This window comes from Sebastes fasciatus, chromosome 6 (genome assembly GCF_043250625.1).
Source record: "Sebastes fasciatus isolate fSebFas1 chromosome 6, fSebFas1.pri, whole genome shotgun sequence".
NCBI lineage: Eukaryota > Metazoa > Chordata > Actinopteri > Perciformes > Sebastidae > Sebastes > Sebastes fasciatus.
In genome coordinates, this window is record NC_133800.1 from 5,397,212 (window position 1) to 5,421,596 (window position 24,385).

The 24,385-nt window shown below is 41.3% G+C and overlaps 1 protein-coding gene across 13 annotated transcripts in view; it reads right to left on the minus strand.

The window, feature by feature from the left end:
• The window catches only part of arvcfb (ARVCF delta catenin family member b), a 299,063-nt gene that overhangs the window by 69,482 nt on the left and 205,196 nt on the right, over positions 1–24,385 (minus strand). For all 13 annotated transcript variants that reach the window (XM_074637267.1, XM_074637273.1, XM_074637268.1 and 10 more), the window contains 2 exons: positions 23,550–24,055; positions 6,172–6,355 (listed from right to left, as the gene is read on the minus strand). In XM_074637267.1, coding sequence (XP_074493368.1) covers positions 6,172–6,355; positions 23,550–24,055 — 690 coding nt within the window. The remainder of the gene's footprint in view (positions 1–6,171; positions 6,356–23,549; positions 24,056–24,385) is intronic.

Genomic DNA, 24,385 nt, shown 5'->3' on the forward strand with positions numbered 1-24,385 from the left:
GACTTTCCTCAGCTACATCACAGCGCTTTCATTTATTCCCTCTTGGTTCGTTAATGCTGCTCTTCAACTCAGCAGAAAATGTTCTAAAATTACAAGCAAGTTTCCAGACTTTCTACAGCCAGAGAGAACTAGCTGGAAAGCATCTAATGCAGAGCAATAATGTGTGAAATACATTCTGGTACTTTCTGTCTGAGCTGGATTTGGATGTTGTATTGTTCTGGATGTCAACTAGCACGCCGCAGCGCCGTCTACTCCAGGAGACGCTCTGGCCTGGATTACAGTCTAGACGGGCTTGGCCGGCCCGGGAGGAGACAGCACAGCCAGGCGTGATAGCGCCACATACACACTCTCTGTCTTTCACTACTTACAACAGTCTGTCAGTCGGAGTTGAAGCCAGAATGACAGATTCAGCGAGGAAGGTAGAAGAGAGGAGATACTTGGAGAGGGGAAAACTACTTGGAAGTTAATAACAGGAATTCAAGATCGTTGCACTGAAGTAGTCATCCTCAGTTGATGACAGCATTTACAGAGCGAGGCAGAGAGGATGTTACACTGAGGTTTTTTGCCGTTTTTGAGGTGCACTCCATTTTTTGCCTGATGCTTAAATTGCATTCAATTTGAATATCAGGTATTCAGCCGATGCTCTTCTCCATAGTGTATCATTTTGAAAACAGGGAAGCTTTTAGATGACTTTGATGTGGAGCTGCAACTTGTTATTTTCATTATCAATTAATCTGCAAATAGTTTTCTTGTTTAATCGATTAATCACTTTGTCAATAAGACAATGAAAAATGCTCTTCGCAATTTCCTAAAACCCAAGCTGACATCTTTAAATTCCTTGTTTTGTCTGACCGCCTGTCAAAAACCCAAAGATATTCAGTCTACTGTAGGGATGCTAATTTTTAAAAATGTTCTTAACCGATAACCGACCCTCGTTAACCGATTATTAACCGTTAATGACAAGATTTTTGCCTCGCATGCAGCGGTGCGCGAGCTGCAGTGTATGAGCACAACAGACACTCCCTATTTCACCGGTCCGGAAGCGTTAACTTAGCAGCCACGGTGCTTTGTGTAGTGTCGTGGACATGCAGCCACTTTCCCAGTAAAAGTCTCCACCGCACATTTAGTTTAGTTTAGCAGGTTGTCAGCTGTGTGTCTGCCCGGCGTAACGACACTCTGTCTGCCCGGATTAACGATAGTGATTGCTCGACAAACAGTGTGTGTGTTTGTGCTACGTTGGCATCTGCAGCTCTGCTGGTAGCTTCGTGCTCCCCGTAGTCACACACATACAGTCTGTCAGCGCAGCGTAACGTCAGTGAGTTTCCGATAGACCATGTGTGTGTTGTCGGTGGCGTTATAGCTGTGAACGTAGCTGTCACATTTCTTTTAACCGTTTTAACCGATAGAGTTAATCGGTTATAATACTTAATGTTGGTTAACGGTTAAACAGTTCATTATTAACATCTACTGTCATGTAAGAAAACAAAAAGCAACTAATTCTCAAAATGTAGAAGCTGGATACCATAAATAAACAAAGACAGGTAGGGGGTATTAAAGGGTTAATTCACACTCACCAAAGTCACACAATAACACAAACAACCTAACAGATGGAGGCATCGGTAGACCAGCAACTCTCGTGTTCTGTGAGGTAAAATTACATTTTTTTTCAAAGGAGTCTGGTGGCTTTGAAGAAAGCATAGATTGATATTATGGTTTCAGTTCATCATCGAAAACGGCTGTCGCACGGCAAGGTAAAGAGGTGAAAATATTCCAAATAATTTATGATACATGTACACGTAATCATAATGGTTAATTTTAAGTGGGCCTTTCTTTTAGGTGGCTAAAATATTTGCTGCCCCCATCCACAGCAGTGCATTGCTTTGCTCCTGTGCCGGTACTCCTGCCTGTTTCTCCAAACTGGGGGCGAGCCGACCGCCATCTACTGTAGGTAATACACTGACTATGGATAAGTACCTCATACAACCCCACTTCAAAAAATCTGAACTATCCCTTTAATATTTTGGTCACCCCCCAGGAAGAAATGAATTCTGATTACTGCCACAAACTAAATAGGAGAAAGATGTTTTGGTGTTTCAGTGTGGACAGCTAACTTTTAGAAAACAATCTGAAACTTTCTGAAAACACCAGCGTGGTTATAACCCTGCTTGACACGTTATCAGTTTTTTGTGCAGCATTACTGTGGACATTGTTTGATTACAGGTCAGAGGTAAAATGGATTCAGCACCCTCTAGTGAGGCAGCAGTTTCCTGCTGATAAACAGGTTCAAGCCAAACAATCGTCCTGCAGCTTTATCAGCCGACAGCACTGTGACTGCAAAGACCTACGGGGCCTTCGGAGCGGTTATGTCTTGGTCCACAGTATGTGCATGTAAGGGGTTTAGGTAAGGGCACATTCAAGCTATTATCTCAGACGAGAGCCCCCCAGGACCACAGCAGACCTTCAGCTCTTAAATGGACCAGACAGGGTCAGCCGAACGGCCGAGTGAGTCACACCACCTTAACAGAGAGGTATGTCACGGTGGAAATGGAGAAGTTAACACCATTTTGGATGACTGACCTAAGAACAACAAGGTTTTGGTTGCAGTCACAGGAAAGAGTCAAAGCAGAGCATTAGAGGTTCAGTGATAGGAATGATTGTAGTTCATATATAAGGGTCATTCAAAAAGTTAATGTTTTTCATCCCAATTAATACTGATGTTTGCATGTTGTCTTTCTTACCAACAACAACAAAAATACAACACAAACATACTGACTTGTTGTAATGAGGCAACAATTTGCACTGTGGTCTCAATTTATCTTCTCTCAGCCTTAATAAGCCTGAGACTAACTTCATTTGTGTGATTATTAGGGCTGTCAAAGTTAACACAATAATAACGTGTTAACGCAAATTTGTTTTAACGCAACTAATTTCTTTAACGCTTGCGTTACCAACCATGTCATACTAGCTTGTCGTGAAGGATGCACAGTATTAGAGGATATTATTGAAAACTTTTGAAACTCTTTTTTTCTCATGCTAGAAAAAATATTATGACATTATTCTTATTAAAGCTGAAGTAGCCGAGATTGGAGCAAATATGATTAAAAAAAGTTATTTTTATAAAACAGTTGATATATCGTGACAGTAGTACATGAAACAGGTAACCTGAAAAAAATCACATGTGCCTCTGTGTCCTCCGGTGCTCCTAACAGCATCTGCAAGATTTCACAGACCGAAGGAAAACAAGCAATCAGAGCTGATCTGAGGTCTGCTGTCCATCTGCCGTCTATGAGAGCCGGCTGTCAATCACTCGCGAACTCCGACCAAACGGTCAAACTAGGCAGCGCTGATCAAATATGAATCAATATTATGTTACGTTAATGCCTGTTTTTCTCCTCAAATGTTTTCAGAATCATCTTGTAGTGCACGGTTTAGCTGTAAAATGAGAAGGTTTGTGACTCGGCAGCCATGTTGAGATCTCTTCAGGGAATACCAAGCACCGCTCACATGACCGGAGCACAGCCAATAGGAAGGCTATCTCTCTGAAATGACCTGTGATTGGTCAAAGTCTTCCGTCACGGGCTAGATTCTTTAAAGCCTGAAAAAAGAGCCATGAGGAGGTTCAGAAGTCTAGTTATCTCTCAGAACACTTGAATTATAATATGCTGAAAGGTTATTATGGAATTTTTGCCCAATGATGCCAAAAATATACTGCCTACTGCCACTTTAAATTGCGACTTTACTCTCAAAACATTACTACCTTTTCCTCAAAATATTACAACTTTACGCTCGACTTCTTAGAGAACACAGATGTGTGGGATATGTTTTGAACGTGTAGAAAGTTTTGAACAAGCAGAAATCCTGCTGAAACACATATGAGCTACTAAAGTCCAGATGTTTATAAATGAATGAAAATGAATTGATGTAGGCTACTATTGACGTGAAGAATAAGTGCCACATGTTCATTTAAAGAGGTTACCTCCCCAAACAAAAGACAAAAAAGAGGAGGGAAGAGTAAATCATGCCTACATGTGAGGTACCTCAGCAGAAATAACATGTAATGAAAACAGTAGATCTACAGGAGAATAAATATTTGAAAGCAATACAGAATGACTGAGAGCCTTACTGCATTATATTTCATTATATTTGTATATTTTGAATTGTCACCTGGTGCCTGCATTTTGTGTTTTCCTTTATATGAATAAAGATATTTCCACTATAAATTGGTGCATAAAAATTCACCAGAATGCAGAAAATGAAGTGTTTGATGCTCAAAATTTCCTAGCGGAGGACCCCCAGACCTCCCGCTTAATATTATGCATTGAAAAAAAAAAAAGATTCTGGACCTCACAAATTTCAAAACCCTGGTGACAAAGCTACCCAGCCCATATTAGAAAGACAAGACACGAATAGAGGAACATTTGCTGACTATTTCCCAAAATGCAGTAGATAGTCTTCTGAAGTGATGACACACTCTGCCGTGGTGAAGGTGGAAGTTTGGGGGTGTGTCATAAATAGTTTGATGTTTTCCTAAAGTCACCCAGCAATCCTACTGCAGACAGACACCCAGCATGATGCAGAAAGAACACAGCATCTGCTGTAAGTTAAATTCTTTTAGTACCCAAAGAACTTAAACCTCACCCTGGCACAGGGACATGTGTAGTCTCATATACGTCACACCAGTTGTCGCCAGCTACAACTGGTATCTTAGTAAAACAAACTTTCAAGGCCGGGGGTGTGTTGAGGGGTCCCCTCTGTAAAATCCAAGACGATCTCTACAGTGTGTCCCCGTGCTGTAAACCCCAATGGACTTCAACCTGAATAAATCTGCCATCTGTCTCCACAATTTTGTGTCCTTCCTTCCTGATTTAAAACTGGTTTAGCTCGAGCTCCAAAAGACAGCTTCCTAGATTTGCTAAATTTTAATATCCAGTATTTGGATTTGAACTCCTGGTTGCACATTCTTTTGCTTTTTCTTGGTGCAATTCCCACTTTAGACTTTTATATTCTGCTTTTGCATATTTTCATTATTGCTCAATCTGCAGATCATTTCAGTTCAAATCAATGAATCACTTTGGCTGTAAAATGCCAGAAAAATAAGTGAAATTGGCACATTTTAATTTCCCAGAACTCGAGGTGAAATGTTCAAATTGCTTGTTGTATCCGATCATGAGTCCAAAACCCCAAAGACGAACAGTTCACTATCACATACGACAAAGAAAAGCATCAGATCCTCATCTCATCTGAAGATGCTGGAGCCAGCTAATGCTTTCAATTTATTTTTTAATATTTCTTTTAACCATTTAAAGGGACTATTTGTAACTTTGTACGCGCATAAATGTAGCGGGTCGTCACACATGCGCGCTCGCATATGCGCGTTCGCGTGTAGCCGCTGTACCCTCCTCCTCTGCCTGCTCGCCTTCACTCAGACAGCTCAGCTCGCTCCACCTCTAGACGTGAACACGCGTTCACTACACACTGCAGAAGAGTTAGTTTAGCTCTGAGAATATCTAGTGAATGCACAGGGGACGTTTGTGCAGAAATAACTGCTGCAGCTCCTCCAGACCAACAGAGGTTTTCCGTGTCTTGTGAAGTGACGGAGCTCTACAGAGATTTACGTTGTCTTCTCGTTACCGACCGGGTGCCGGTGTCTCCTCTGCTCTCTCCGGCTGCGGGCGGAGAGAGCAGGGAGACACGCTGGAGAGCCCCGCTGCTTCAGCCTGCACTTAGGCAGGAAAAGCCAACACTAGGATCAGATCTAAATCATGTTCATGGAGAGACCTTCGTCTGGTCAGCTAACATTACTGCCAAGCAGCTGAAATATAGAGTGATATTGTGGTTTTAGCTGACTTGTGTCGCCTCACTGTTTTGAGTGATGCTCGTGTAGGTATATTTAGAGCGAGCAAGCGCGAGCCCGACGCTGACTTTCGTTTATTTCACGGCCACAGGTGTCGCTGTTAAGAAGCATTTCTGAAAGTTACAAATAGTCCCTTTAACCGGTAGAAATTAACCGGTTAAAATTCTTAATGTCAGTTAACGGTTAATTATTAACATCCCTAAAATGTATGTATAAATGTGATGTATTTCTCTCAATCCAGGGCTCGATTCAGAAACCATTCACTGAATCACCATCAGCTTGATTCATGTGTAAATGACTGCTGGGCTTGAACCTACCTGAGGCAGCCGGAGGTGTTCTTGAAGACGGTGGTCCACTCGGCGTCGCGGGGCTTCGAGTCCTCGTTCGGCTCGCCTTCCCACCCCGAGTGGGGGATGATGACCTCGTTAGTCAGGGTCTGCAGGCCGTGGTTAATGATCACCATCTTCAGGGGTTCATAGGACGAGAGGTTCCACAGGGTTCCTGTAGGGAGCAGATAAAAGAAAAATTAAATATTAAGAGGATAGTGATAAGGGGAAAGAAACAGGTGATTTGGAAAGAGGATCATGAGGAGAAATAGGGAGGATAGAAGAGGAGGGATGAGGAAGGTGGAACAGGAGGAGAGTGAGAGTGATGCAATATAACGACAGCTGTACAGCGGCAAAACATACTGTAGAGCAGACTTTAAGATTGCAATGAAAACTAATTAGATTGGCAGAAAAAATAGATATAATAAAACAGAATTGGCTGTTCATTAGCCCGTCACGATATCAACTGGCCATATTGCACAGAATAAAAGAAATAGTTTAATATTCTCCCACAAGGGCTTAACTGACTATCACTGTGTTGTAATCAATACTGAGTTTATAGAAGACATTTATCACTGTGATATTTCTATAATACTCTCATAATATTGCTATGGGAATAATGAGGTTACAGTAACCTTATGATGCTTTATGGTATTTCTAATGGCACAATATACCACTTGGTCCTCAATGCACACATATGCTGTGTTCAATAGAACGTAACTACTTTAGCAAACAGCACACAGATGGTGTGCATCCATCACCTCCTCTATTTTCTCATCCAAACCATCCAAGCAGGAGAAAAAGCATTTTTCTATTTACCTGAACATCTCTGTAACAGGCAGCCTATTTCTAACTTCTGCAAAAGTATGTGCATCGTGAGGTTTCATAATAGAGAGGAGCCAGGCAGCCAACCCCTCATAAAACTAAAATGCTGCGTTAAAGCATCGGCATCAGATGGGTTTTCACTCAGACACGTGGAAGCTCTGGAGCGAGGCAGACTCTGGTTTGAGGAGAACAAAAATGTCACACCAAAAAGAAAAAGAAAACTTTGAAGTCCATGTTTGACGGGCCCTGAGTTTCTGTTTGTATTAACTCATCCCCCGGGTCTCTCTCTCTCTGCCTTTGTCTCTCATCACTTATCGCCCTCTTTCTTTTCTCTTTCAGGCATTTAGTTGGCATTCTGATCTGGAGATCTGTTCAGTCCAAAGAAGGGCTTTACAAAGTCTGACACTATTGGCACCATTAAAAGTATGCTGAATTAGCTATTAACAGTTCATGTTTACAATGTACTCGTGGATGCACAGAAAGCTATCACTGGATTACTTTGATACTGAAGAAAACTTAAAATCGTGATGTTTGTCAGGCAAGTTCTGGAGATGTAAGGAGCGTCTTTTTTACTAAGAGCATTTATGCATGTTTATTCTCAGAAAGGCCGATGTCCGATGTCTAAATTTGCTTACTTGCGTACTTTCACTTGCTATTTGAGTGCATAAGAGCGTTCACACGGAGAAGTACATGAAAATGCAGTGCACTGTAAGTACCCAGATGTTGTACTGAAACAGTCAAAACATTGAGCGTGGAATGCTGGACACTTCTCACCCAACCTATTTCAAACTTGTGAAAATGGAGGGCGAGGAAGCTGCAGCGGTTGTGATTGAAACGGAACACAACAGTTCGGAAACTCCAAACTATACAACTTAAGGTTATAGTTTAAGTTATTCATGTGTTTTTTTTCACCAAGTGACACTACACTGTAGTCGGGTAGAAGCCATTATTGGATTAATTTATCCGTCTGAGTTGAATTACTGACGATACGGAGTGTTCTCCGTGGCTGCCTATCACCAGCAGATCTACTGAGCTTCCGGTGAGTGTACAAAAGCCGTGTGCGATTTGAGACAACACTACCCTGTCGAAATCCACGCACTATGCAAGAAAGTACATAGTGTGCACAGTATATTACATGGAAATGTACTGACAGGAGTAGTCCGATTTGAGACAGAGCTCTACTGACTCTAAAAGTATGTGTATCAAGTAAGGCTGTCAAAGTTAACACGATAATAACGCGTTAACAGAAATTCGTTTTAACGCCACTAATTTCTTTAACGCAACTTGCTATTTTTAGTAGTTGTAGTAGTTGTAGCGGGCTCAGTTTTAAAGCTAGAGTGAAGATACTGGTATCATATGAAACTGGAAAACTTGAGGTCATACTAGCTTGTTGCGAAGGAGGTTAAATAACGCTCTAAATTTAAACTAAATTTTGGCGAGGAAAAACTGGCATGGCCATTTTCAAAGTGGTCCCTTGACCTCTGACCTCAAGATATGTGAATGTAAATGGGTTCTAGGGGTACCCACGAGTCTCCCCTTTACAGACATGCCCACTTTATGATAATCACATACAGTTTGGGGCAAGTCATAGTCAGTCAGACAGCTGTTGTTGCCTGTTGGGCTGCAGTTTGCCATGTTATGATTGGAGCATATTTTTTATGCTAAATGCAGTACCTGTGAGGGTTTCTGGACAATATTTGTCATTGTTTTGTGTTGTTAATTGATTTCCAATAATAAATATATACATACATTTGTATGAAGCAGCATATTTGTCCACTCCCATGTTGATAAGAGTATTAAATACTTGACACATCTCACTTTAAGGTACATTTTGAACAGATAAAAAATGTGCGATTCATTTCCAATTAATGAGTGATTAACCATGAACAATCATGCGAGTAATCGCGGTTCAATATTTTAATCGATTGACAGCCCTAATATCAAGTCTGTGTGTTCAGATTCGATTTGAATTCTGATTTAAAGTACCTTAATTGTCAGAGCCACTGCTGCTGCCTGTGACAGCTGGCTGTGCTGGTGAACCCCCCCCCCCGCCTTAAACTCTCCCACGCCTCACAGTTTAGAAACCTCTGGTCCAAGGAGGAACAACAAGCAGGAGCTGGAGCATTAAGATTAAACAAACACACGCGGGGAGAGCTCAAAGCCACATGCACTTTCCATATATAAATCCACTGATACACACACATGCACAGACACACAGTCTGTGATTCCCTCTTGTCCCACAATACCACACCATTAGCGGAGCAGTGAAACTGTCATTCTTCCTCGCCCTGTTCTTTAAAACGCTTTCTGTACATTTTCCAGATGGTCAATATTTCCTCTGTTAAATCATGCTCTCTGCACACAGGGAGGACAGAGAAAAAAAAGAAGTCTCGGCGGACAGGCCCCGGGCTAAAAATAAATCCAGTCCTTCTGGTGTGGTTGTGCCTGGAGAAAACTGGTTTCCTTCACCAAGACGTTGAAAAAGAAAACTCATTAGACTAATCCTCATACTGTGTTCTTGTGATATTTCAAATTTGAATGCGGCTCATGACCTTTGCCACTTAAGCCCCTCTCCGTCGCATCGCTATACTAACCGTATTATATAACCAACCTACGTCCGTTCCCTCTGTGGTTACGGTTGGTGACTAGACTGGTTTCCTGTGCGTCACAGACTACCAGGCTACCAGTATCTTACTGGGAAGCTGTTAGATGTGTAAGCTGAGGTGTGGCTCAACTCTTTCACACACACATCCTAAATGTGATGCAGGATATTGAACACACACTAAAGCCTCAAGCCAACTTTATATAATCCTGTGTGCATAATCATGTTTATGCGACTGGAAGCATTTAGTGAAAATATTTCACATTTTGGACAGTGTGGATGATTTGCTGTACTTTACTAAATAATTCCTTATAGATCCTCATATAGCCCCAGGCCTTATATGACCATTAATAACAACGCACTCTATCTCAAACTATCCACTTATTGTTTCCTTTCACCTGCCCAGGGACTACAGGTGGGAATTCTATTTACAAATCGTGTTGGGAAGTCTGGCATCTTTTTTTCTTTTTTGAGATGAATTAAATTAATAACAAACTAAATAAACTTGATTCACAGAGCTTGTTGTATGAAGGACAGAACCTAACAAAATAAAAATAAAACAATGAATGAAGAATGAATGAATGAATAAATAAATAAATAAGTCATTAAATGTAGCAAAATAATATTAAAAACAAATGTAGCTATTAATTAATTGATAAAACGTGACAAATATTTCTGTTTCTGTTTTAAGTTGCTTATCTATTTATTTATCTTTGTATTAATTCTCTTATTTATTTGCTCTTCTGTTTAATTTTCCCTTTTATTTATGTATTATTTATTTACATAAATAAATTAAACAGAAGAGTAAATAAATAAGGGAATTAATACAAAGATAAATAAATAAAAAAGCAAATTAAAAAAGAAATATAAATTTTATAAATTTTGTATCAGTTCATTAATAGCTGCATTTATTTTTAATATTATTTTGTTAGATTTAATGACATATTTATTTATTTATTCTTTTATTTTTGACAGGTTCCGTCTCCATACAACAAGCTCTGTGAATCAAATTTATTTAGTTTGTATTAATTTAATTAATCTCAAAAAAGAAAAAAGATGTTTGTGCCAGACTTCCCAACATGCTTTGTAAACAGAATTCCCACCTGTAGTCCCTGAGCAGGTGAAAGGAAACAATAAGTGGATAGTTTGAGATAAAGTGTGATGTTATTAATGGTCATATAAGGCCTGGGTCAATATAGGGATCTATAAAAACACAGAAATATCAATTTATGTCACATTTTATGAATTAATTAATGGCTTCATTTATTTTCAATATTGTTTTTGCTACATTTATTGACATATTTATTTATTCATTTATTTATTTATTGAGTCATTTATTTATGTATTCATTCGTTTAGTCCTCCATAGTTGGGTGCAGACCATGTCCCGAGAGTAAACATTGCCTGAGAGGCTAATTTCGCCCGAGCCCTAAACAACCAATGATCAGGTAATTACATCGATGAGTGACGGCTGGTTTCATTTTGTGCTTCATGTGTTTACTGTAAATTTCATACCTCTACAAATTCAACATTGATTTTTTCCCCCCCCCCCAAGCACTTTCATGGTACGTTAAACTTGAACTAAAACAAGCTGAGGTGTTATTTAAACATATAGATGTTCTTCCATCAGATTAACTGAAGCTCTGATTGAAGAAATTACACCAGTGTTATTTAATTACATTGTTAATTACTTTTTTTTTCTGCCTTTATTGCATTTTGTTATCTACCTAGACCTACCCATGGTTCAAACTAGGCTACACATTTAAGTGTAAGTATTGCTCGAGAACATCGCACACATACACATACTGTAGTAGTCCACACCCATCTTTTGCACAATTTCAGAGGTCCAGTGGGGGGAACCGGAGGGTGGGTGCTACGCTTCCGCAACGACGCCGTGGGTCTGGACAGCGTTATCAGCTGTAACCGCCGTATGAGCTCAGTGCAGAACGGCGGCGATTGGCAAGCCACGCAAAGCACAGAGAAGCTCTGATTACAACACACACAGAGGGAGAGCGACTTCATTCTCTGCTCAGGTAGACATTACCCCCTCTATATCTTTACATAGCAAACAGTTGCTTAATGCTATATTAATGCTCTGGATATCATATAGAGCACCTTTAAACTGTATGTGTCGCACAGTATTAGCATTTAATCATATCTGCATGCACGCAGCAGGAGTGAGACAGCCAATGCTACACTATTGGGAATTATATGTTATTGCTAACATGCGATGTTTAGCTCCAAACGAGCAAGGACGCCATATTAAACTGGTTAGAATTTTTTAAAATTTTATATATTTTGCACTGTGGTTTATTTTAAACTCTTATTTGACTTGTGGCCCTTCCAAACTATTGTTCTTATTAAAACACCCGTTCCTACCCTGGAGCATATTTTCTCCACTCTCCTCTTTACAGGGTCAAGTTTGTCATTTATTTCAACCACACGCATGAGAGCATACTGTATGAGAGGAAGTATCAGCATCCAGGCATGAATCACATTAACAACAAATGTGCGTACTCTGGTACAGTGACAGCCAGCTAACACTCACTCCTGCCTGCCTGCCTGCCAGGCTAACAGCTTGATTACCTCCATTGTTGAGTCATTAGCATCAGCTTTACTTGTGACAAGCAACATTCAACATGCAGTCAACACGCGAGGAGCAATGTGAGCTCCAGGAAGACGAGCAGCGAATAAAGAAAACTTGCGACTGAAGTGTCTGTGTCACGCACTGTATGGGAAATATTTAGTACCTATAGGAACTAATGGATGAGCTCTGCAATGTGCTGAGAAGGAAGAAACAAACGGTGCATAAAAAAATACAGTTAATAAAATAACTTTTTGGCATCTTTGCTCAAACTGTCATTATAACTTTACAGTAGTGTATGAGACAGATAATCACTCCCAAAGAAAAACAACCAATCAGAGCCGAGGAGTCTCTGTCTATCTGTGAACTCCGATCAAACTGTCAAACTAGGCAGCGCATATACATATGATTAAATATATTTGATCAGCGGAAGTTTGCTCCGGGGGCTGCACGGTGGTGCAGCGGTTAGCACTGTCGCCACACAGCAAGAGGGTCGCCTTCGCCCAATGTCAGCTGGAATCGGCTCCAGCCCCCCAACGACCCTGAATAGGATAAGCGGTTACCGATAATGAATGGATGAATGAAGTTTTCTCCAGTTGGTGGGCGGTGCTTGGTTTTGGCTTGACTGTTTTCAACATGGTGGCCGGGTCACAAACTTTCTAATTTTACAGCTAAACAGTACAGTACAAGATGTTTCTGAAAACATTTGAGTAGAGAAATAGGCATTACAGTAACAGAATATTGATTCATATTTGATCAGCGCTGCCTAGTTTGACCGTTTGATCGGAGTTCGCGAGTAATTGACAGCTGATCGGAGACGGCAAGGCTCCAGCTCGGCTCTGATTGACACAGAGGCACATCATATTTAATTTTTTTCACAGATTATCTGTCCCATGCACTACTGTCAGGATATAGTGACAGTTTGCGCAAATATGACAAAAAGTTATTTTCATTAAAGTTACCATCTGAATTTAATAATCCACAAAATAATGAACCCTTATGATATATAGTTTAACACTCAAGCCTTTTGTGTACGTCCTGCTACCAAGCCAAGTCAAGTCAATTTTATTTATATAGCCCAATATCCTAAATCACTAATTTGCCTCAAGGGGCTTTACAATATGTACAGCATACGACACCCTCCGTCCTTCAACCCTCGATTCAGATATGGAAAAATATTGGGAGAAACCTCAGGAAGAGCAACTGTCATGTCAAGCAGCATCCATGTGCCACCAACTAGATAGATGCTGAGCACACACAACCTCCCTCCACCATGGAACCTGGAGAGAGAAGAGGCTATACGAGCACACAAGAAGCAACACTGAGCTATGAGAGTAATGGTGCGTGATGCCTGTAATTTACAGTACGCTGTGCATGTTGAGTGTTGCTTCCACATCACCATAAAACAGGTTCAACATCCCATATCCAACATGGCTGGAAATGTATTTCTGTATATAAAACGTAAAATATGTCAGCATCTATCTCTGACTTGTGTTGTGTATAAGCAAAAAAAAAAAAGCAATTTGCAAAAACAAACAAGATCATATACCTCCGTACTTCAAAGACAGGTACCTGAGCCTGGATGCAAAAAGTACCAGCCAACTATGCAAACTTTCCCTGTGCCCCACACCCCCCCGCGGCTGTTCTCCATCACCTCCAGTATTCCAGCTGAAACACCGCTCAGGCAGCTCTACGCTGATCACATACGCCAGAGGGGAGGGAAAAGGCATGTCTCTGCTGGTGGCTGTGATCCATCAAGTACGACAGGCATACAGCCCACGGACACATTGTTATTTAAGATGACAGAGTGCTGTGGAAGCGACGATCTCCGTCCCGCGTCCTGCCACCGTTTCGGGCCAGTGACTCTATATCGGGTTTAGTCTGTTTGCTGTCCTCTGTCAGCTTGTCAGAGGAAGGCGGGTCTGGGATGTCCTGCTGTCTCAGCTACCATGCAATTGTGATGTCCATGGCTCCTTTTACACCAAGACTATCTATGTTACTATCTGGACTGTGTTCGGATTTGTTAGATTACATCAACATCTGATTTTAGCTGTTGGTTTACAGATAGGAATGTTATCAAAAATGTGGTCGCTCAAAACAATAAAACTCAAAAATATCGACTATTGCAATATTATTTATCAATTCTCAAAAATACGGTATGGATTTTTAATTAATAGTTTACATGCAAAGACTAACTCAGTCAAGACTTTATTTCATTTGCAAAGATATGCGTCCTCAGTGATAAATGCAAATGCATATCCCACTGTTTTGATTGCATAAAAAGGTAAACATTCTTTACTCTGATTTTATCAGGGCTGGCACGATACACGATTCGATATGTTTTGCGATTTTTAAGTATTGCGATTCTACAAGTATTATGATTTGATATTATGATTTATTGTGATTTTTGTTAACTTTACTAACACTAGACCATGGCAAAAAGTTGAATCACACACTTCTAGGACACTTTTACTTTGGAAAATATATAAAATTAATACATGTATGTGTGTAGTCAGAGATGTCCTGAAGTCAAATATATCAGATAATGTCAGGAATTATTTATTACATTTTTTCAAGCAACCAAAAAAAATCAAAGAAAAAAAACAGAAATTGGCCTAGGGCACCAATAGGTCTAGAGCCGGCCCTGCGTTGGCTGATTTGACCATTAGAGATGCGGCTGACGGCTCATCTTTTCTGTTTTACAAAGTTAGGAAAGCTATGTCTCGGTCAACTCTGATGTTGCCTTACACATGAAAGAATGATCCCAGTCACTTCCACACAGTGAGGCATACAGCTCATTAGTTAAACACTGGTATCGGATCGGTACTCGGTATCGGTCGATTCCCAAAGCCCAGGTATCGCTATCGATATCGGGACTGAAAAGTGTCAGATCGGTGCATTCCTACAGGTTTCTTGATGCACAACTACTAAGCTTTACTAATTCTGACCTATTGCAGGTTGCAATGAGAGCTGCATCAGGTAGAAAATGTATAACAAGAGTCAACATTTCTTCAGGGAAAATGTGTTTGAATGTCTGATTCTGGTAATATCTGTACCTTGGTGATTCCAGACATGGAAAAACTGTTTGTCTTATTTCAATAACAAGTAGTATAATCTACAACATCATTAAGTCATTTGGCTATGAAAAGAGCAAGAGTACTGTCCCACGCTGAACTGTCCCTGGGGATTCATATTCATTTACGACTTCAATATTCTCCCCATTAATAGCCACTTGTTGCTGAATCTGTCCGCTTGTTCCAAAATCAAAAAGAAATTCCTTGTTTTCTTAGCGTGTAATTGAAGAAAACTGGCTTCATCAACCCAAACAAACACACCTCTTCTTCACATAATAATGCCGCCCAGGGTGCCTGGCTGTGCTTTCTAGCAGGATGAAGAAAAAAATATTTCGCTGTGATATCTTGGAAGTGTTTTATGTCGATCTTCATGGTAGCTTTGGTGTTCGGATCTTAGTACATCCAGGACTTTACTGTCCAGTGGAAAAAGGAGTCACAAGAAAAGAAATTATGAATTATGATCTTAACTTATATTGTCACTTTCCTCCCAAGTTTGTTATCTAACAAAGTCAGGATTCCCAGCAGGGCCATAATATAACATACCAAGACTTTACCATGACCTTCCACAACTAAGTCAAGCTGCTTTTAAGATCTTAAAAAATGCTATTCCTTACTGGTTTATTAATGTTGTTTATCTGCTTAGAAAAAAAGTCCTAAAAGGGGTAAACAGCCGGGTTGTAAAGGAAACCATCTAAAAAGAAACAAGTTGTAAAATATATTGTGATGTATTCCTGTAAACAGAACTCATTCAGCTATAAAAAATATCCCCCAAGACTTCTGAGAAAGCGCGTATGCGTACGCTATGCTTCGATTTCCTTAAAGAGGAAAGGCTTATGAAGAGTTTGATATGTATCTGATCTGATGTGTATGTAGCAACAATCTTTCTCTTTTCCCATCAACCTGTGATTTGCCCGTTTCCTTTGTCTTAAATCCAATCCAGCCACAGGGCAGCGTTGAATATTATTACCTGCCTCTTCAATCATTTATTGCCACAAACAGACAGTTTTGATTGGTTGACAAACCGCGACAGCGCTTAAATGACAAGATGGGGAGCAAAACAGACAAGTTGTGAGCTGAGTATTAACCAAATGTTACCTCCTGTTTCTCTGGTTATTCCCTCTTATTCCTTCCCTTTACGTCCCTGAGGGGTGGAGGGACTGGGACCTGGACCGGAGCTGAGGCTAAGGCTAATTAAATTTTCCAGGCACCACTGGCAGGCATGTTGCTCTTCTAGCAGGGCTATTAATTTAGTTCTGCCCATTACTGTTCTCCTCCTCCTCTCTCCTCCCTCCTGTCCTTCTCCTCCTCACCCCTTATGCCATCCATCACACTCTCAGTGTTAAAGAAGGAGGAAGAGGAAGAGGAAGAGGAGGCCTCAGTAAGTGGACTCACACTGCTATCTGCTATGGCAAACGTCCACTAAAATAAGAGAAATGGAAGATGTATGTGTGGGTATTTGGGATGGACCATGAGGCAGGGCGCTGAGGTCCATCTCCAGGAAGCAGTTAATGAAATGAGGTAGGAAGGGCACACGTGTACATACACACTAACACATGGTTGTCTCATGGATCATGGCGGGGGACGTCAGGTATGTCACCCCTTCTCGGAAACTATTCAAACTAAGTGTATGTGTAAACGTGTGTGTCCTATATAACAGCCCACTGAGGAACAAAACGTGTTGAAAGTGTGTCGAGGCCGGCGTACTGAGCCAAAACTGTCCTGTTGTTAAAAATCAGATGAGGTCCAGTAAGTGTCAGGCACCTGGAGCATGATGGATACGACGCAGTTTGTTTGATCACATACTTATTGAAGCCTCGTTGATCAGTGCTTAGAATATGTAATCAAAAATTAATCACGCGTTTTTTTTATCTGTTCAAAATGTACCTTAAAGGGAGATTTGTCAAGTACTTAATACTCTTACCAATATGAGAGTGGGAAAATATGCTTGCTTTATGCAAATGTATGTATATATTTATAATTGAAAATCAATTAAGAACACAAAACAATGTTAAATATTGTCCAGAAACCCTCACAGGTACTGCATTTAGCATAAAAAAATATGCTCAAATCATAACATGGCAAACTGCAGCCCAACAGGCAACAACAGCTGTCAGTGTGTCAGTGTGCTGACTTGACTATGACTTGCCCCAAACTGTATGTGATTATCATAAAGTGGGCATGTCTGTAAAGGGGAGACTCGTGGGTACCCATAGAACCCATTTTCATTCACATATCTTGAGGTCAGAGGTCAAGGGACCCCTTTGGAAATGGCCATGCCAGTTTTTCCTCGCCAAAATTCAGCTTAAGTGTGGAGCGTTATTTATTTTCTTCGTGACAAGCTAGTATGACATGGTGGGTACCAATGGATTCCTTAGGTTTTCTAATTTCACATGAAGCCCGCTACTGCGTTAAAGACGTTAGTGCCGGTAACGCGCTAACTTTGAACTTTGAATTTTTTAGTGAACGGTGTTTATCAGATGATTCGGATGCAAAGATCCATAGTGCTGCTTTGTAGCAGTCTTTAAAACATAGTTGCTTTTATTGCCAGTATCTTCACTCTAACTTTAAAATTGAGCCTGCTACAACCTAAAAGTTGCGTTAATGCGTTAAACTAATTAGTGGCGTTAAAACAGATTTGCATTAATGAGTTATTATCGCGTTAACTTTGACAGCCCTATGTCGAATGTTACACATTCTGTTTAAATATACACACTAATCGATATTTATTGGATATTAACAATGGAGAAAATGACTGTTTAATGTGAAAGTGGTAGCTCGTCGTAACAAACCCACATAGTATTATCACCTCAGTTCCCCCTCAGCTCCTCGGAGCATTTTATTGTCTTTCAGCTCACTGTTTTGGTTTCATAGACCACAACTTTATTGTTTTGGTTCGCTCTCACCGCTCTCAACAAAAGCACAATGGCCAGCTGCAGCAGGTATAGCAATTTTCAGCATAAACCCACTGTATACTACCTGCTCTGCCCCAAACAGACAAAGGTAGAGACTAGCTGGTGAACATAGTGGAGCATATCGCAGCTAAAGAGCCACATATTTCCTGCAGGGATTGGTGAAGACCCAAAACTGAGCTACAAAGAGACTCCAGATTAATTCAAATTTTGATCCATATGATATCTGCTGCATGCAGATTTCTCCAATTTCCACACTGTCCTCTGTTAAATACAAGCGAAAATGCCCAAAACATAATCTTAAAAACACTGAAAGTCGGTGCAAAATTTTGTTTGCTGGTTACATTAACCCCAAGGCTAACCATTAAGCTGATCAAATGTTGTACTTAGCACTTTTAGGTGCTTCAGACCAAAACATCCTCTATCTAAATAGTGCTGTATATATTATGTTAAACTCAGAAAAGCCCACAAAATGTGTGTCTAGACATCATCTCTCTTCTAGCTTAAGGGCCTGCCAACTTGCTCTTTATGCATTTTTCATCCAAACGACAAAGCAAGCAGCGAGCACCTGCCTGAGTGCCAGTCCGTGAAACTCAGACATCTCCTGCAGGAAAAAAACAGGAGACAAATCCGCTTAATAATCTACATTTCCAGAGAGGGAACTGCCGGAGGGCACAAACAGCCCAGAGCCTACCGGGAGGGAAAATAGAATTACTCTGAACGGTACAAAGCTCTAAAAATATGAACGACTGGTCTGTCTGTCTTGTGTGTTGGAAAAATAAAAACCGCTTGATTCTTTCCACGTCACCCGTTTCCCCCTGCAGAAAACAGAGCCCTCTGTGGTTTTACAGGGAGAGCGCAAACTCCAACAGAAAACTCTTAAAACACATGGGCTAAGAATAAGGGGCCTATATTTAAAACCCCATATTTAATTGTAGAAAAAAAAAAAAACACGGCCAATTCTAGCCACATGGGCTAAGGCTGTAAGCTGAGCTTGCATTGTGACTGGCCTGTTTTCACTGGGGCCAGAGCACTGGCAATGGAAACCTAAAGCTGGAGACAGACAGAGAGAGAGAGAGAGAGAGAGAGAGAGAGAGAGAGAGAGAGAAAGAGAGACTATAGGAAGAAAAACAGAGAGAGCGAAAGAGAGAAAAAATCAGCAAGAGTGTAGATAATGAAGGAAGGGGTGAAAAAAAAACGAGATTGAGCGAGGGAGGGTGGATAATGAGTGAGGGAGGGAAAGAGGTGAAAAAATAAAAAAAGCCTCCCTCCATTCTGTCCTCCTTGTCTTGTGGTGCAGGGTTATTTTTAGCTACGATGGGGAGCAACACGGTGCTGTAAAGGCAATAATTTCTGCTGCGGCACAGTCATCGCTCACCGCGACATCTCTGTCACAGCAAAGGAAAGCCACACACACACACATACACAGCCACACTTACGCATGCATGCACACACTACAGTTCAACAAGCATTAAAGGACCGGTTTCACTATCAATACCTCTGGATTGAAGCCGTCAATATTGATACTCCCTCTTTAAGCCCACAGCCTCGCACAACATGACATCCAGCCAGAAAACCACCGACAGCTGACAAAACACAGCTTGAGAACTTTTCCTTCCCATAATCTGTAAAAATACCTAAAAGGTAACCCCCTTTTATGTCTTGGGGTGGTACATATACTGTATACTAGGGCTGGGACGATTCACCTATCTCCTGATTCGATACGATCACGATACTTGGGTGCCGATTCAATATGTATCGGGATTTTTAAGTATTGCGATTCGATATTACGATTTATTGCAATTTTTGTTAACTTTATTATCACTAGACCATGGGAAAAAGTTGAAACACACACTTCTAGGGACTTTTACTTTGGAAAATATCTAAATCAATACAGTAAAAATGTTTGCTTTTCAGCATGTGTGTAGTCAGAGATGTCCTGAAGTCAAATATATCAGGCATTATTTATTAAATTTCTTCAAGCAACCCAAAATCAAAGAATAAAGACATTTCCCTCACAAATTAGTGGTATTTTTTCTTTTTAATTTATAAGGGACATGTAATGTTTTATACTTCTGGTGAATATAATCGTTCATACTTCGCCAAGTCCGTCTCTAGCTCTCCCATCAGCTCCGTTCTCTTTATCCATCCATGGTCAGCTCCATCGGGGCCGTTTGAATACATTGAACATAAATGTCAGTATATGGGTGCTCTACAGTCGTAGCGACCACGGAGATGAGAGTGACGGCTGGCTTGACCGCACGTTACCGCAATACGATAACGTTTCCTGTCCATGATGTCTAGCTCTGCTTTTCCTGGCGACGTGTGAAACCCAAAGTGTTTCCATACTTTACTGGATGTGTAGTGTTTACCACTTTGGATTGAACATGTGAGGGTGCAGGTCGTATCCACGCAGACTCTCCGGTTTGTTTTGGTTGACGGATACAGAACGGAGATGACGTCACGTTACTCTGACTACAACAATAAAAGCGGTAACCTACTTCTACCTCCGCGTAGACTCAGATGAAGCAAATATATCGATTCTGTCATTAAAAAATCTGGTTCAAAATCGTAAACAAAAATATAAGCATTGGTGAATAATTTGTTTCCCCCCACCCCTATAAACCATTGGCAGCTGCCAAAACACAGCTTGAGAACTTTTCCTTCCCTAATCTGTAAAAATAACCTAAAAAGTAACCCCCCTTTGATGTCTTGGGGTGCTACATATACTGTATTTTACACTTGGCGGCTACTTCACAAAAGGTCAAGCATCTCACTTTAAAGTGGTTCTCAGTTTTCACAAGTGCGCACTGAAAACAAAAGCCCCTTCTCCGATGGAAAAGCGCGCATACCAGCCTAAGCGTGTAAGGTCAAACCAATCATGTCGGGGATTAGTTGAGCACATGGAAAGATACACACACACACACGCACACAACTATATTCCCCTGTTGACATTTACCAGATCAAGGAGAAGAAACCCCATCATGGCGTTTGAATCAATAGCTCCTCTTAAAGGAATTAAAACATATTTCATCACACAATGCAGCTAATAGCTTCTTCGAAAAATCGATGTCCATATGCCATCTGCTGTTCCGCGGAGAATCGTTCCACTTTGTATCTGTCTCTTTGTGCTCACAATACAGTGTAATAAGGCTAAAGTAATCAAATATCGCTGTGTTTGTGATCCCTGTGACCCGTCATTGTAAGAAAATGGCTCCACAGTATGACCGACTAATTAGCTCATTAACATTCGTTACAAGTGGTGAGGAGAGCCATCTCCGAGACAATTTACTCAAAATGTGTCTTCACTAGAATTAAAAGAATGACTAATTACAGCTTTGAATTACAGCATTGTTATCTCCCCTCACTAGTATGTGGGGAGTTACGCAATCCAGTGCTAATTCAGCAACTACTGTATCTTTCCATATGGGATGCCCGGGGCACAAACTTATCAAATAATGTAAGTGTTGGGAGATGAGAAACTAGCAACGCTGTGAATACTGCTGCAAAAAAAATAATAATGATGTGTGGAAAACACAAAAAAGTCTGATTCTTCTTAATATAGTATGAGTCAGCCCTGATATTACTATGCAGAGTTTGGGATTATGGCAGCCAACTCAGGATATTCCTGGACGGAATATATAAGTGATGATGGGAAGTATGCAGCCGGTGATTGGAAAGGACTGGCATACTAAGGTGCTATCAGATCAGCTTAAAAGGCTTCAAAGCAGCACTTTTATACTTTGCTGTACGTGAGAGAGAGAGAGTTGAGACTAATTAGGCAGACAGAGAGAGAAGAGAATCCTACAGTCAGTGGAGCAGACAGCCGGCAGCCTTGGCTGCAACTGTGCTATGCAGGTGTTTTTTTGCATAATATAAGAATCCTTAACCTACGACAAGGCAACTGTAAATGATGTCTGACTTGTGAAATGCAGTCAGACATATCCATAGCACTTATTTCAAATAATTTCACCCATATTACAGACGTTCTTTTTAAGTGGTTTGAAGGAAAATATGAATGGATGCGAGGCTTCATAAAATGCTCTGATTGGAAGCTTTGCAGTGGAACTGGGTGATGTGGTTGAGACGAATTAAGTCACCATATTAGTAGAATATTTTTCTGACTTTGACACAATCTGGAAAATACAGGAGACAGGTATTCTGAAAAAAATTACGTGCCTCTGTGTCAATCAGAGCCGAGCTGGAGCCTTGCCGTCTCCGAGCAGCTGTACATCACTTGCGAACTCCGATCAAACGGTCAGACTAGGCAGCGCTGATCAAATATGAATCAATATTCTGTTACTGTAATGCCTATTTCTCTACTCAAATGTTTTCAGAAACATCTTGTAGTGTACTGTTTAGCTGTAAAATGAGAAAGTTTGTGACCCAGCAGCCATGTTGAGATCAAATGAGGTAATACCAAGCAACCGGAGCAATCTTTCTCATTTTACAGCTAAACAGTACACTACAAGATGATTCTGAAAACATTTGAGGCGAGAAATAGGCATTACAGTAACAGAACATTGATTCATATTTGATCAGCGCTGCCTAGTTTGACCGTTTGCTCAAAGTGCTCGAGTGATTGACAGCTGCCTCTGTTGAATGAACAGCCAAAAGGAACGCTCTCTCTCTCTCTGAAATGACTTGTGATTGGCCAAAGTCCCCTGTCACGGGCCAGATTTTCTAAAGCCGGAAAACAGAGCCACGATGAGGTGCAGAAGTCTAGTTTCCTCACAGAACACTTCTGCCTACTGCCGCTTTAAAGACTATTTTTCTGAATTTTTTTCTCTTAAATTTACGACTTTCTAATCTTGCAAATTTGTGAGTTTTTTCTCGTAAATGTACTACTTTAATCTGGGAAATACAGATTTTTTTTTTTTTTATTAACCCCCCATGCTCCGCAATAGGCAAAATGACATACATAAATATTAAAATGGCATGACACCAAACTCTCATATGTGTAAAACAAGAACATGATGATCATATCATCATGACAGACTTAAAATAAACAAGACAGCAAATAAGACAATATACAATGATGATCGCCCAGCCATGCTTGTGCTTTGCAGTGCAACATGTGCTGTAGCGTTTCAACACACAGTTTGTTCCTGCTACATCCAGAAAATGTTGTTTATGTGTTGACCGGGAGTAAAACGGCTTAACAAGAAGTCAGACGACGATCATCTGCTTGGATTGTTTTAACTTGATGTTACCAAATCAATCACACATGAATGTAATTAGGTGGTTTAGTTGCCTGGTGACTAGGTGCTTATAATAATGACATTAGATGAGGATAATGTTACTGTTTCTCATGTCATTTCAGTTGAACATCACCACATTATTTCGAGGGTTTAATATGGAAATATTTATTCTTACCGGTGATGAGCTCTCGAACTTCCATGTCGTTGGTCTTCCTCAGCAGGCGGACGAGACCCGGGATGCCGTCGCAGTTCTTGATGGCCACCTTGTTGTCGTTGTCCTTGCCGTAGGAGATGTTGCGCAGGGCGCCGCAAGCCTTGCGGTGGACTTCAGATTTGGGGTGGTCCAGAAGCCCCACCAGAACAGGGATCCCCTTCAGGTGACGCACATCCTTCTTGATCTTGTCATTTTCGTAGCACAGGTGCTGCAGGTACGCAGCGGCGTTTGACTTGACCGGGTCAATGGGGTGGCCCAGCATGGCGATGACCTCGGGGAGATCTGGGTCGCGCCAGCGCGGGTCCTTGCGGATGCTGTCGATGGATGGCGAGCGCCGGCCGCCCATGCGGTCCAGGCTGGCCATGCTCCCCCTCTCCGGCTGGGCCAGCGGCGCCGAATACATGCCGTGGATGTAGGGGTGGCGCTCATCGATCAGCTCTGCCTCGATGGCTTCGTCCGGGTACCCTCTGTGAAGACGGAAGGAGAGAGGACGGTGAGGACGGGGGAGATGGGAGGTGACTCAGATGGATTTGTCTGAGAGAAGAATTAGACAGCCGGGGGAAAGGCTTTGAGAGAAGCTAACTGAGGTGAGAGCAGCTGACTAATGAGGAGAAAAAGGGAAAGCAGAGGACAGGGTGAGTGAGAGGTGAGAAGATGTGGGCGACAGAGGGGAAAAGGGAAGGAGTGCAGGACAGAGGGTGAAGGGGGAGACATGGCGCTTTGGATCTGTTATTAACGGGTCTGTCAGAGGGGCTGCGGTGGCAATTCCCTGCAATAAGAGCGAGCAGCATATCATC